Here is a 13,620-nt window from a genome sequence, read left to right as displayed (position 1 = left end):
CCCTGCCTACAATTCGAAGACTAGTCTTCTAAACTAATGATCAACGATTTCTAAATATTTAGAATAAATGTGCCATAGAGATCTTTCTAAAAAATGATCACAAAAGGGATTGGTCAAGAAACTTCCCTTTCCAAACAAAATGAAGACATGGGACAGCTAACCTCAGGACAAATGGCCTTAGGTAGCCATGAGTTATTTAATTTAACATGTTTCTATCTATACCCTCACCACCTTACTTGGGGGATGTGGGGCTGACCAGCCTTTCCAGGATCTCTCTACCAAAAGACATGTCAGGTTCGTGTGGAATTTTGAGGGTAATGGGCTTGTTTTAATGCAGCCGGTGGAGAATGCACTGGGGGGCATATCTGCTGCCAATCATGCAGAGGGATGCATGACAGGGTTGGGGGCACATGGCTGTGGAAGAAAAGAGTGATGCTTGAGCCATGCAGAGAGAAAGTTCCAGCACATGGGTTTATGACTGGAGATCCTGCTAGCCTGTCTGGGAAGATCTGGCCAGGGCTGGGTGACAGCGGGAACAACACACCAGGTGTCGCGTCCACGCAGGAGCTGCCAAGGCTCTGGATGGACAGCGAGGCTTGGTGTGAAGTCACTAAGTGTGATGGGAAGCCTGGTTTAAGTTACTTATGTCACACCCGGCTTCCATCAGTGATCTTACCGTAGTCCCACTGCCGTCAGTGACAGACAAGGAAGTAGACAGCTGGTCTGCAGAACTCGAGGAAAGAGTGAACGGGACCACCGTGTCTTCAATTATCTTACGCTCCTAGGGCAAAGACAGGGATAAATGAAAAAGAAAAAGAAGAAAGTTTTTAAAAATTTGTCAAGAGAAAAAGACACATTAAGGAACTCCAGGAAAAGAAGATTCATCAGAACGTATACAAGAAAGCATGGCATTAAGGAAATCGCATTTTTCCAGAGCACACAAATCAAATACACCAAATAGGCAGGAGTTTAGAACTTCGTATTGAATTTACAAACACCAAGTTTAACTAGTGTTTAATTAATCAGAAGAACAGGGTGAAGAAAATCTACTGTGGAGCTCATCAGCTAAATCAGCTATGTGGAAGGCAAAGTTCCCAACGATATTGACAACAAACTTTAGATAGCAGACACTTTAGACAACCTCCGCAAATTCTGCTGCTGTTGTTAAAACATTACCAGGACACAAGTCTCCTCTACAAGTCCTCCAGCTTGATGTAGTAATGTAGACAGTAGTAAGGATGTATTTAGCTTCAATGCTAAAATTATCTTACAAAACAAATTCATTACTACAAACACTCTTACTGTAAGTGAGTACACACAGAGATAAAGATATTGCTGGTTTTTGTTTGTTTTTTTTGTTTTGTTTTGTTTTTTCGAGACAAGTTTTCTCTGTGAACAGTCATGGCTGTCCTGGAACTAGCTTTGTAGACAAGGCTGTCCTCAAACTCACAGGGATCTACTTGCCTCTGCCTCCCAAGTGCTGGGATTAAAGATGTGTGCCACCACTACAAGGCTTTTTTATTATTATTATTTTTAAGACTTATTTATTATGTATGCAGGTCAGAAGAGGGCATGAGATCTCCTTACAGATGGCTGTGAGCCAGCATGTGGTTGCTAGGAATTGAACTCAGGACCTCTGGAAGAACAGGCAGTGCTCTTAACCACTGAGCCATCTCTCCAGCCCTGATATTGCTGTTTTTATGTTATCTAACATAGATGAAGAATCAGATATTGATGTGATTACAGCGGCTTCTTCAACATGGCTCAATCCGTTCTTCCTACAGCCCACATGGTGGAAGGTTCCTGCGGTCTGTCAGAACCCGTATGATGTGGTTCTCTTCCCAGAGACTAAAGAGACACTGCTGTGGGAAAGAATCAGACACCCCACAACCAGCATGCACTGCAGACACAAAGGGAGGTGACAGACCAAAGGGGCTGGGCTGACAAAGCCACATTCTTCTTGGCGATTTCCTACCTCCTCGTAGTACCTGCGTTCTTCTTCTTCCACCTCCTTTTGGGCCTTTTCCCACTCTTCCTTCAACTTATCTTGTTCCTTCTGGTACCTCTCCTGTCATGGGATGTCCACAGAACATTTGGGAGTGACCACCGTACCCCATCGCTGGGATGTCCCCCCTCTTCTAAAGCACCATGCACAACACATTACAAGATACTCTTTGTGAGAGAACATTGGAATCTCATGCATGCACACCGTAGAAAGAGATGCTGGGTATTAGGTACAAGTCAGGTACACGTGGTAGTTTGAATGAGGAACACCTCCCATTGGCTCATGTGTCTGGGCACTTGGTCCTACTTAGTAGTGGTACTGTTTGGGAAGCTTTAGGATGTGGAGCTTGGCCAGAGGAAGTATGCCACTGGGGTTGGGCTCTGAGGTTTTATAGCCCAATCTCCCTTCCTCTTCTCTCTCTGCTTCTACTGTGTGAATGAAAGGTGACCACTTGGCTTCCTCACTGCCAGCCAGGCCTCCGGCTCCCACTGCCATGCCTTCCCCACGGTGACAGACTGTAGCCCTCTGCAACTGTCAGCCAAAACAAACCTTTCTTCCTAACTTGCTTTTTGTTAGGACATTTTTTTTATCGCAGCAAGAGAAAATTAACTAACACAGACATTTAAAATCCCACGGGAAGCCAGATTTCTGCTGTTGTGTTTTTCAAGAATTTCTCTTCAGATAGACAATTGTTCATGAAGGATGAAAAAATCAACAAGCAACACTCTCCCTCAGCTTGGGAGCTCCTAGGTAGGCTACACATAGAGTCTACTTCAGCTGAGCCTCTCAGAGGTGAGTTTTGCTATTTCATCAATAGAAATATTTTGGTGGGCTGGGGAAGTAGTTGCCTAGCACGTTCCATGGTCTGGGTTTGAACCCCACCCCAAAAATAACAACCAATCAAAGCCCAAACCAGCCAACACTGCTGGCAAGGAAGTTTAATAAAAGGTAATAAAAACCTACTAAGTTTATAAGAAGCAGGGCAGAAAAATCCAAAGCGCTCCAGACAATCATCGGCTGAGAGGCAGAGGCACTCTGCTTATGGCCATGGCAATGAAGTGAAGCCTTCCAGGCCCAGCTCACAGTAACTTTAATCAAGAGAGCCTTGAAACCACTCATCACAGTGCTTTGGTGTGAGAGCTTCCATCCCTGTGCTCAGAAAGGGTGCAATACTCATCACCACTTCTGAGAGATAATAAAACATTCCTTATAAGAATAATATAAAAATATGCAGGAAGTCTCTGACAGGTCACCAGAAAAAAAAAAAAAGAGTATGTGAAGATCAAAATCGGTGTTTGAAATGAGAATTGACTCCATGAAAACTTCAAAAATGAAAACCTTATAGACAAAGGAGACATGTGCTTGTGCACACATGTTCCAACACCTGACTTGTCACTGTCGTTGTCTGGGGCTAGGACAGGCCCGTGTGTCTCTTTGGAGGGGGACGACGACACTGAGGTGTCCCCAGACAGCAGCTGTTATGTCACGACTTAGGTGCAAAAGGCTCTTGCTGATTCTATTAGAGCACTGCTGGCCAACCCGTGGCAGAAGCCATAGATACAAGTGAAACTTATTATCAGAACCAAACAGTGCAGAAGCTGGGCATGGTGCTGCATGCCTGTAATCCCAGCGCTCAGGAGAGAGACAGCAGGGTCTCTGCAAATTCCAGACCAGGTAGGGTTATCTAGTGAGTCTCAAAAAACAAACACACAAAAGAAACAAAAGCCAATTCCAAAAACAAAACAAATGACCCCTCACTCCAGGATACTGTAAAGATTTAGGATGGGAATCCAGAGGGTCTTACTACCGTGTAAGTCATCAAGGCCTAGCCCTTTGAAGTTTTCAAAGGCACCTAACTGAAGCGCAGAGCTAAATCCAAATAGTTGATTTTTACCACTGAGCCCACTCCCTTACCCATGGGAATCAGGGCAAAGGGTTAGGACAAAATATGAAGAGAAAGGAGAATAAATCGCATTGCATTTCAGTTCTAGAGTAGCAGGAACCATCAAATTCAACGAGGTTTCCACTACTTCTCCATGTGAGCGTCTGGGTGTGTAGCAGAAATAGCACAGGTTTCAGCATTGTAGAGACTTAGGTTTGGGTCCAGGCCCTGCATCTATCAACCATGGGATACTGGGCGGTTAATGCAACATCTGTGTACCTTCGCCTTTTCAACTAAACACGGGCTATTCAGGTGTGTTCCCGGCACACCCCAAGGATACAAATAGGTCAGTTTCAGAGGTCATTCGGTTACTGTAGGCAGGAAGCCAATGGAAGCGTGTTACATTTTGTCTCGGAATATTTCTAGAATGGGCCATTATCAGTTTTCACTGAAAAATGGAATGGAAATTCTGTTAAAGGAATTAGACTGATGTCAAATTTTATTCTACCTAATGCGATCGAATGGTTTTTCGGCAATTTGTTCTCACTGCTTCTTGAACTGAGAACTGGTGACTAAGGAGGTAATGAATACAGGTAGACTGACCCTTAATCATTACATACGTACATACATACATACATATATATATATATGTATATATTTAAAGTGTTAATGTGAATATTTTTCCCCACTCCTTCTCGTCTGGACCTGTTAGCAGGAACAATCAGGTACAAGACTCGGTTGCCTGGACACAGAGCATAGACAAACTCCTGAGTTTCTGAGAACTGGATTCCATGTTTCCTGTGCTAAAAGTCTATTCAATGTAACAGACATCGCAAGTACACAGTTACCGAACATGGGGAAACCTACCTGGAGGAGACGCTCTTGTTCCTGCTGCCATTTCTCCTGTCGCCTACGCTCCTCTTCCGGGTCCCATGCCCAGAACTTAAACTGCTCAGGAAAAACAAAGAAAGCAACCCCATGATCAGAACTGGATGCCTTGCCAGAGCAAGAAGACAATAGCTTCCAATATGGTACCCAAGGGACACAGAAACAAATCTTCATACAGCTAAATGTCCTCTTTGGTGGCAGAAAACGTTTCCAAACTTAATCCCTTTTTTACTTTGATTCCAAGCTGCTGGGCTGGTTCTATGCCTCTGCGCTTCTTTATGGGTAACAGAAACACAGTGCCTAACCACAGGAACGAGAAGGCTTTGCTCCATGTCTCTCCGGAGCATGAGGAATCTCAGAAGCACCCGAGCTCCTGGGCATGGTGCTTGTTGCCCATGCTAATTCTGGCTTATACCAGGAGAGTATCGTCTAAGAACTAGGGTTACCTGAAGTGAGCCCCTTATACCACTATGGCTTTCCCAAAGTGGTTTAATGTCACCATGAGAGCAAGATGAGTGGAGCCCCAGCCCTGAGGCCAGCATACTAAATACTCAAACCCAAGACTGGTAATAAAAGCTTTAGAGAAGGTTTTTAGCAAGGTGGAGAACAAACAAAAACACAGCTGGATTTTCTACCTGAATCTATGGATTCTCTCACGTGTTCTACTTTCCCCAACAGGAAATGACAGCATCTTTTTCAGTGACTTTTTCTCTCCATCCCCACCCAGGGGCACATGAATAGTTTGAAAACCTTGGAAGTCAATGGCTTGCATCATCCTCTTTGGCTATGTGTGGGGATGCCTGCTTTACAGACATTCTGGGGTTCTTAACTTCCAGGAAACCCGGGATTACCACTGTTGGTTTATGGTTGAACTTTCACATACGGTTCCTAGTTCTGAGACGTGGTTGGAGAGATCAAGGGTATGTGACAAGCGGTGGTCCATTCTACATGGCCACAAAGGGAGCATCTTGGACTGGTCACTGGAGAGGGAGGGAGCATTCCTGTATCAGGCACCATATAGCAGCAACTGTATGATGATGTCAAGTAAGGCTTACCATCACCCCCAAAAGAAAGCTACTTGCATCTCACTGTGCAGTCAAGGAAGACTAAACAGGGAGGATTTATAAACCACCTCCAGTGTCCTGCGGCTAGTAAACCCGGGCTCAAGGATACAAAGAAATCAGCATTTGGTTTCCAGGCAGGACAGGATAACTACTTTATATAATGATATACAATCTTGGTACCAGAAAGCATCAAATTGTTTCAAAGTAAAAAATTTTTGGATCTCAGTTTTGGTTGAATACTCATTAAGAAAATCAAACCTAAGTTAAAATCACTCCAAACGCACAAGTTGGTTCTTTAAGGGGGACTACTTACGGGTGTGGTTACAGGGGACTTCTCGCTGCTCGGAGAATCCGCTACACAGAGTAAAAAGAAAAGAAGGCATCAGTGTGGGTGGCTTCTGGCTGTGCTGTGCTGGTCTTTTGCTTCTCTCAGTGGAGGGTAGCTCCTAGGTTAACTCGGGCAGTATTAGGAAATCACAGTAGAGCAGAGCCTGGCAGGTTGTGCCCATCACCAAGAGGACTGAGAGTGTGACCCACCAAGCAGCGCCAGGTACTAGACTCTAGGAAGCGACCACTACAGCTATTAGTGCCGGCTCTTAGTACACCCTGCACTCTGGCGAACAGAGCAGGTCCCCACTGTCTGACACGGAGAAGTACGACACAGAGAGGCCGATGCCATCCAGGAAGAAGAGCGAGCGACACAGTTAACAAGAGAACACCACATCTGTGGCCAATGCTTCTCATCTGATTTCAGAGGAAGTGGATGGTAAAGAGCCAGGAGGGTGGCGTTATTTCTCTGGCGTCTCAAAAATCAATATAAAGCTCTGTGAAAGCCTCCCAATTTTAGTACGACCATGCTGATTGATACCAAAGAACAAGCTCATTGCTAACTGTGTGTCACAAACAAGCATCTTTTTTTTTTTCTTTTAAATATCTTAAATCAGAAACAAAGACAGATGACAGACACCATTGGTGGCCCCAACATGAATTTTTACATGTAAGAGATGCAGCTACCCAGTATGCTGTTTACCTGACTGGGAGAAAAACCGGGACCGTAGCCAAGAGTTCTGAACTCTCAGCGGAACACTGGCACTGCTAGGCACCTCTAGATCAGATGGCAAAATAGAATAAACAGAAATCCGTGAAACCGGGTGAGAACTGAGAACACATCCCCACACGTCAAAGAAGGGGCAGCTCTAGTTGATCCAGGAACTGAACAACTCAACCCAACGTGAGACAGCTCCCCGGAACACATGTAAAACCCGACGATACAGACAGTGGGCAGTCTGCGTTTCTGCTGTGGAGGTGCTGAGGGAAAGGTTTTAGGCCCATACTTATTGGGGATATTGTTTAAGGGTTAAAGGTCATGATGACACAGCGGCACACTGTGCAGGGGCAACTTTAGGGAAGAATAAAAGGGCAGGAGAGATGGACAGTGGGATGGATGAAGGGGCGAGGATGTGGCTGTTTTCCTGTCACACATATAGACAGGTACATGGCTGTGACAGCGTGCAGTGTGCCAAGCACACATGACTCCTGGCAAGCATTTGCACCTTATGCATTGGGCTCTGCCATGCAAATTCTCAGAGCGACAAACACCGCAAGTCAAAGCCCGTGTTTTATAGAAACATAACTTTGGCATAACTTTACTGTTTCCAGAGGGCTGGATAAAGGAAACCCGCCAGCTTTAACTGTATTTTAGGAATGTTTCCAGAGCGTTGAAAGGCTGTATTGATGCACATGTGTGCGTTTGGGGGCGCCTGTGGAATCTTATTCGGGCTGACAGGCAGATCTGCAGTGGCCTGTGTGAGCATCTATAAATAGATGATTTCAAAGAAACTGGGGAGACACCAACTTCTGTGGGAGAATTTATGAGGTGTGGCTCTAGGGCTCCTGGTTCTTTTGGACTGGATGATGGAATTCAAGCCCGTCCCTTAAGTGTGTACCAAATTCTTAGACCTGGGTCATAAGCCACGGCTTCTCCCACCACAGTCCAATCAAACGTAACCATGTCTTCATAGAGTGCATTTATCAGAGGCCCCTGGCATCTAGAAAGATCATTTTGTAGAGTCTAAATAATCATACAGTCAGTTTCATGCCTAGCAGCAATGTCTTTGAGGCACCATTTACATAACTACTTCAAGTCAGTGGCTTCCAGGCTGGGATTCCTGGGCTGCCTGGACACATGGTCTTGCTAGAAGTACAGAAGATCTCTGGCCAGATCTACAGAACCGGACACTGAAGGTTTGGCCCCTGCCCGGCAGGCTCGGGCACACACTCATGTCTGAGAACTACTGCTTCAAGCTGTGTTGCTCTCCTGTTAATGTTTTTTCTTCTTTAGAAAAGCATTCTAAAAAAGTTTATTCTTTCTGCCTAGCACCTGGCTCTATACTTTCACTCCCATCATTATAATTCTACTCTCTTAAAAACTGGTAGATGGTAATGTCTCCTTGGCAGGTGATAGTTTGCCCCTGGGGAAAACTAAAAGGGGGGAACTCTGCAGCTCAGAACGTGATGAGCGAGGCTTTAAACCCAGGTCTTTGACTCCCAGCCCTCACACTTAGGATCACAGAGGTCATGAACCACACATCCTAACAGAATAAGGGTCTCCAAACCCAGTTCTTCTTTGAGAAATTACCTTTAAAAATACTCCAGAGCTATAAATTTTTATTTTTTTAACCATTAAACTTGGATAAAACATGTAATAAAGTTCCTTAATTCAATAGCAATTTCTCAAAACCAAAATGCCTTGTATTTAATGGGGGATGAAAAATATAAATATTAGGCATCAGGACTAATTGGTGAGGCTGACATAGTTAACCTAACTATAGTTCTTACCTACTAGTTAGAAAGTGCTAGAAATGGAACATAATTACCATGTCTAAATATGGCCAACTGGTTGACCCAGTTGTGAGATTTAATTTTTATTAATTATTTTCAGGACTGTAAGGCTCAAAAGTTTGGGTCAAATGTTTTGGAGGTGGTACTGCATCTGCCTCTCCATTAAGAGACGAATACCCACTAGTATGTGCACCACTTAGCTTCCTACCGAGTGCTCTTTGTTCTGCATACAGCTGGCAAAGCAATCAATGAAAGCTAAGGGAGACCAACTCAGATGGTGTTAATGGTGACCCCAAATAGCTTCTCACTCTTTAAAAGAGAGGCAATAATAAGTCATGAATAATGACATCATACCATCTTCTCTGAGAGATCTATGAAACACACTGGAGGAAAATGTTGAAGAAGCACACGGAGCCTTACGGTCCTTCCTCCCACCCTAGCTGTTGCCAACCTAGAGAGTATGCACTGGTGCAGCCTTAGGAGGACCACTTGGAGGAATAATCACCAAGGATGGTAGCGTTCTCAGAATGCCATATTCCCCACTTGACATTCCTAAGGTCCTTCCTTGTGGTGTGGGCACTTGGGTTTCTCACGAGGCTAAGGGCATAAAGTTGGGTTCTTCAAGAACCAAAGGGTGAGTTCAGAACTCATATATGGTGCACAAAGTGGGAGCCAGCACAAGTTTAAGTCCTTCACAGATCCTCAACTACCATATTTCTCGAAGTTACCTTCTTACATTATATCAAACATTAAAACATAGCAAATATACAAAACACATTAAAATGTATCCAAAGTATGTTATGTGCTAAACATATTAAAACATATCCATAGTGTGCATGTGTTATTACACACATACTGAATATGTATCTTTAAATGTTTCATGTATTTTATTCTTTTCATTTTTGAAAATATTAAATGTTTTTATTATGAAGATTTTTATTTGTTTGTTTTTTTTTTTTGAGACAGGGTTTCTCTTTGTCCCCCTGGCTGTTCTGAAACTTCCTCTGTAGACCAAACTGGCCTTGAACTCAGATATCCACCTGTCTCTGCCTCCTGAGTGCTGGGATTAGAAGCATGCACCCCCCACTACCTAGTCATGAAGAATGTTTTGAAAGAGTAAAATTTTGGTTGAGTGACTACACTAATCATTGTGGACACCGAAGACTTAGGTCAAACAAAAAGAACAAAAACTCTCACTTTCCCCAAAGTTAATATTAAGTAAAATGGGTATTTTTATAGACTGGAATTAATAATAAAGTTCATATAATATTAGATTTTTTTTAAAAAACAATTTGAGCTTTTATTTTTAATTATCATGTTTTGGAGCCAAGACAAAACATGTTTGAAGGTCTCAATACTATCAGGCCCTGTTGTACCCACAGTGCCTAGCTGACAAGGTGGTCTTCATGGCAGGGTTCCTGGTGTCAAATTGAAGGTGCCTCTCAGCTTGCCCATCTGAAATTCTCAATTCACAGACTCTGGTGAGGAATGTGGCTACAGGGACATCACATGAAGGATGCCACCAGCTATTCCTGCGAGGTGCATTTTCCCACAGGTGGGCCCAGCAGACTAGGAAGATCTAAGAGAACACTTTCCCCCTCCTTACCTTGAGAATCGAGATTTGGCAAGTGCAATTGGTTGGTTTCAGGCATTTTGTTGAGAAAAGGAAACGTCAAGGTTGCTTCTGGCTCTGGGGATTTTGGCTTTGCTACCTGAAACACAGCAACAGACACAAACACTAGACAGACTGTCCAGCAATTAACCTGCAGCTCGATTTTACACTATGACTAATTAAACAAGCCGGTGAGCTTAAACATTTAATTTTGCAGTACATTTTTTCCTTCCCTAATGATTTTTTCACACTTTACTGAATCAATAAAGTGGTTGATATTTCTCTAGAAATTAAGTAAGGGCATAAGAATGTGGTGATCCCCTCTCTTCAACCTCAGAAGACATTGGAGCCTCCCACTTTTTGTTTTTTGTTTTTTTTTTTTTGCACAGGGTCTTACTACATAGTTCTGGCTGTAAGGCTAAGCATTATAGTAATCCACTTTTAATGGACATTACTCTGAAGACAGTACTCTACTCTTCCACAAAGTTATGCATCTCACATATACTTTGCCCAATGACAAAGATGCATTGCCAAAACAGCTAGTGCCAGCACAGGGGTCCTTACAGTTTTGAGGCGCTTTTAGGCTTTAAAAATTCTTGTGTTTGCTTTAAGATTTTGAAAAATATCATTGCTATTTGATTTTATTTGTTTCTTCCAAGTCTGAAGACTCTTCTAGAGTCGAAGCACCCTCTTGCTGTCCTATTCCTTCAATCAATTTACTGCCAGAGACAGAATGCCAAGTGTTTCAACAGTGCCTAAGATAAGAGCCACAGACTCCTGAATCTGAATGCGGAAGGCAGCTATTTGGGTTTAGTCCATTTGCCTCTCACAGGACTTCACTCTAACTTGTAGCTGTTGGCTCGGCAACATTTACTCCTTCTCTGGTGCATTTTATTTTTCTTTATTAAGACTATATTCAATCCTATGAGAAGCTTGAAGGAAATAGAATCAGTCACATTGGTCAGCATTGCTGTGGTCAACCAGACAGCTGTATAGACTTCAGCATTTAACATACAGCAAATACTTAAGGTCTGGTTGTATCAAAGTTCACAACATGCTAGTTTTACTTTTCTAAATATTCATTTTTACTTATAACTCTCTCTGTCTGTCTCTGTCTGTCTCTGTCTCTGTCTCTCTGTCTCTGTCTCTGTCTCTGTCTCTGTCTCTCTCTCTCTTTCTGTGTACGATAGTATGTGCATGTGAGTGTAACAAGTACCCACAAAGGCCAGTGGTATTGGGTCTCCCTAGAGATGAAGTCATGGCTGTCTGTGACCCACCTGATATAGGTGCTGGGAACCGAGCTCTTAACCTGTGAGCCACCTCCCTGGCCCTGACAACCCTTGAGCCTTAAGCTCAGAGAAACTACTTCTTGAATGGTGTAGACTGACAAGGAGGTTCAGAGAAGAGCTGGTTGCAAATGAAAGAATTAAACATAGCAGAAATGCCAGTCTGGTGCTTTGCTTTTACAAAGGTGACATTCCCCAAGTGAAATCTGAAAATCAAAGCTGTTGCAAGCATGGTGATCACCATTATCTAAGACGGAGAGAGAGGGGAGAGGGCCACAGATGGGGTGTGTGGGGGAACTGCTATTCTATTTGCTGACCAACCACTAGAGCTTCCAAACCTGCAGTCAACAGCACAGAATTTTAAAGGTGGGGGTATAGCAGCATTTGCTACCAAGAAAAACCTGGGAATCCTGGATACTTTATGCTTTAATATGATTCTGAGACTCATGTTTACTAAATAGACAAAAGGTTTATGATAGAGAACAAACAAAACAGATAAACAACCCGAGAACCCTTGAAAGTGTTTTTTTTGTTTTTGTTTTTGTTTTTCTGGTTTTTCGAGACAGGGTTTCTCTGCAGCTTTGGAGCCTGTCCTGGAACCCCTCGCTCATCCTATTGTCTGTATATGTAACAAATGTGTTTGTGTGTGCTAAGGCATTTGATATATTCATAATGCAAATATCTGTATTTCCCCTTCTCTCTCCATATACAGTGGTGGTGTGAATCAGAATGTCCCCTGTAGGCTCATATACTTCAATGCTTTTTCCTTCGTCTGTGGAATGGTTTGGGGAAGGATCAGGAGTTGTGGCCTTTTTGAAGAAGGGGATATCACTTGGGGTGGGCTTTGAGGTTTCAAAAGCGCATAGTAGGCGCAGTCTCTCTCTATGTCTGCCTGTCTTTTGTCTCCCTCTGTTTTCTGCTTGTGGATCAGATATTAGCTTTCAACTACTGCTCCGGCACCCTGCCTGCCTGTCTGATGTCACACTTCTTACCATGATAAAAATGGACTCATCCCCTGAAACTCTAAGCAATCCCCCAATTAAATGTTTTCATTTATAAGTTGCCTTGGTTTTGGCATCTCTTTATAACGTGTGTGTGTGTGTGTGTGTGTGTGTGTGTGTGTGTGTGATGTTTAACAATGAACATGCACTGAAGACAGGATAAACGATCGGGTGAGACCGTCAGCCACCCCCAGAGCTGGCCACCCCCAGAAGCCAGGTCAACCTGTGGATTTAACTCTCCACTCCGCTGTGTCCTCACCTTCTGTGACAGCACTAACTCTACCTTCCCACTCATCTCATTTTCTGGCTTCTTCTGTTCTCGTTCTTCTGGCACCTCGTTCTTCAGCTGCGTGCTGGGGGAGAACTCCACAAAGGCCACGGTGGGGCTGCAGCGAGTCACCGTTGCTGTAAAATGCTGTGGCTCTGGAGGGAAGTCATAGGTGGGAGCAGGAGGAAAAGGAAACCATACAATGGATCATTTCCCTTCAGAGTCACCATGAACGTTTTCATCAGAGTGCTCCCTCCTGAGGACAAGCTGGGTCACTGCACAAGGATGCGCAGCCAAGAGCCAGGACAGCAGGGTTCCCAGCAAACTGTCCTGCTAGCCAAGACTGTTTGTAACAGAGTCATGATTCTGAGTAACACGTGACACAGAATATTTAATGACAGTGGGGTAGAAGGCAGGATGTCCATAGACCCGTCTGTACTTGTGATGGGGTGACTAACTTTCCCTTGTCGTGTGTGCTGCTGTCCTCATCTGGAGACTAGAGGCTGACATCACGCCTTCCTCTATAGTGCCTTCCAGGCAAGCAGTGTTCCTCCATGGTCCTGACCTCAGCTCCCGCCCTGACTCCCTTTGAAGGATGGAAGGATCTGGGAGTTCTAAGGTGAAATCTGATATTTATCACAGTGACTACAAAGTGACCAGGACAGTTCAGTGTTTGAATTATTGCAATAAAGGAACTAAGTATTTTTTAAATGATGAAGACATACCTTTAGAGAATATCAGGGTATCTCTCTCTCTCTCTCTCTCTCTCTCTC

General features: G+C 43.8%; 1 protein-coding gene across 13 annotated transcripts in view; it reads right to left on the bottom strand.

Moving 5' to 3' along the window:
* The window catches only part of Limch1 (LIM and calponin homology domains 1), a 160,497-nt gene that overhangs the window by 18,976 nt on the left and 127,901 nt on the right, over positions 1-13,620 (bottom strand). For 12 of the 13 annotated variants that reach the window (XM_026785333.1, XM_013350793.2, XM_013350794.2 and 9 more), the window contains 6 exons: positions 12,839-13,002; positions 10,287-10,392; positions 6,153-6,193; positions 4,755-4,835; positions 1,976-2,068; positions 677-781 (listed from right to left, as the gene is read on the bottom strand). In XM_026785333.1, the coding sequence (XP_026641134.1) occupies positions 677-781; positions 1,976-2,068; positions 4,755-4,835; positions 6,153-6,193; positions 10,287-10,392; positions 12,839-13,002 (590 nt within the window). The remainder of the gene's footprint in view (positions 1-676; positions 782-1,975; positions 2,069-4,754; positions 4,836-6,152; positions 6,194-10,286; positions 10,393-12,838; positions 13,003-13,620) is intronic. The other variant, XM_026785332.1, reaches the window with a different exon arrangement.

This window comes from Microtus ochrogaster, linkage group LG1, assembly GCF_000317375.1.
Source record: "Microtus ochrogaster isolate Prairie Vole_2 linkage group LG1, MicOch1.0, whole genome shotgun sequence".
NCBI lineage: Eukaryota > Metazoa > Chordata > Mammalia > Rodentia > Cricetidae > Microtus > Microtus ochrogaster.
The sequence above is the reverse complement of the archived record's forward strand: the minus strand, read 5'-3'. Positions and strand labels throughout refer to the sequence as shown.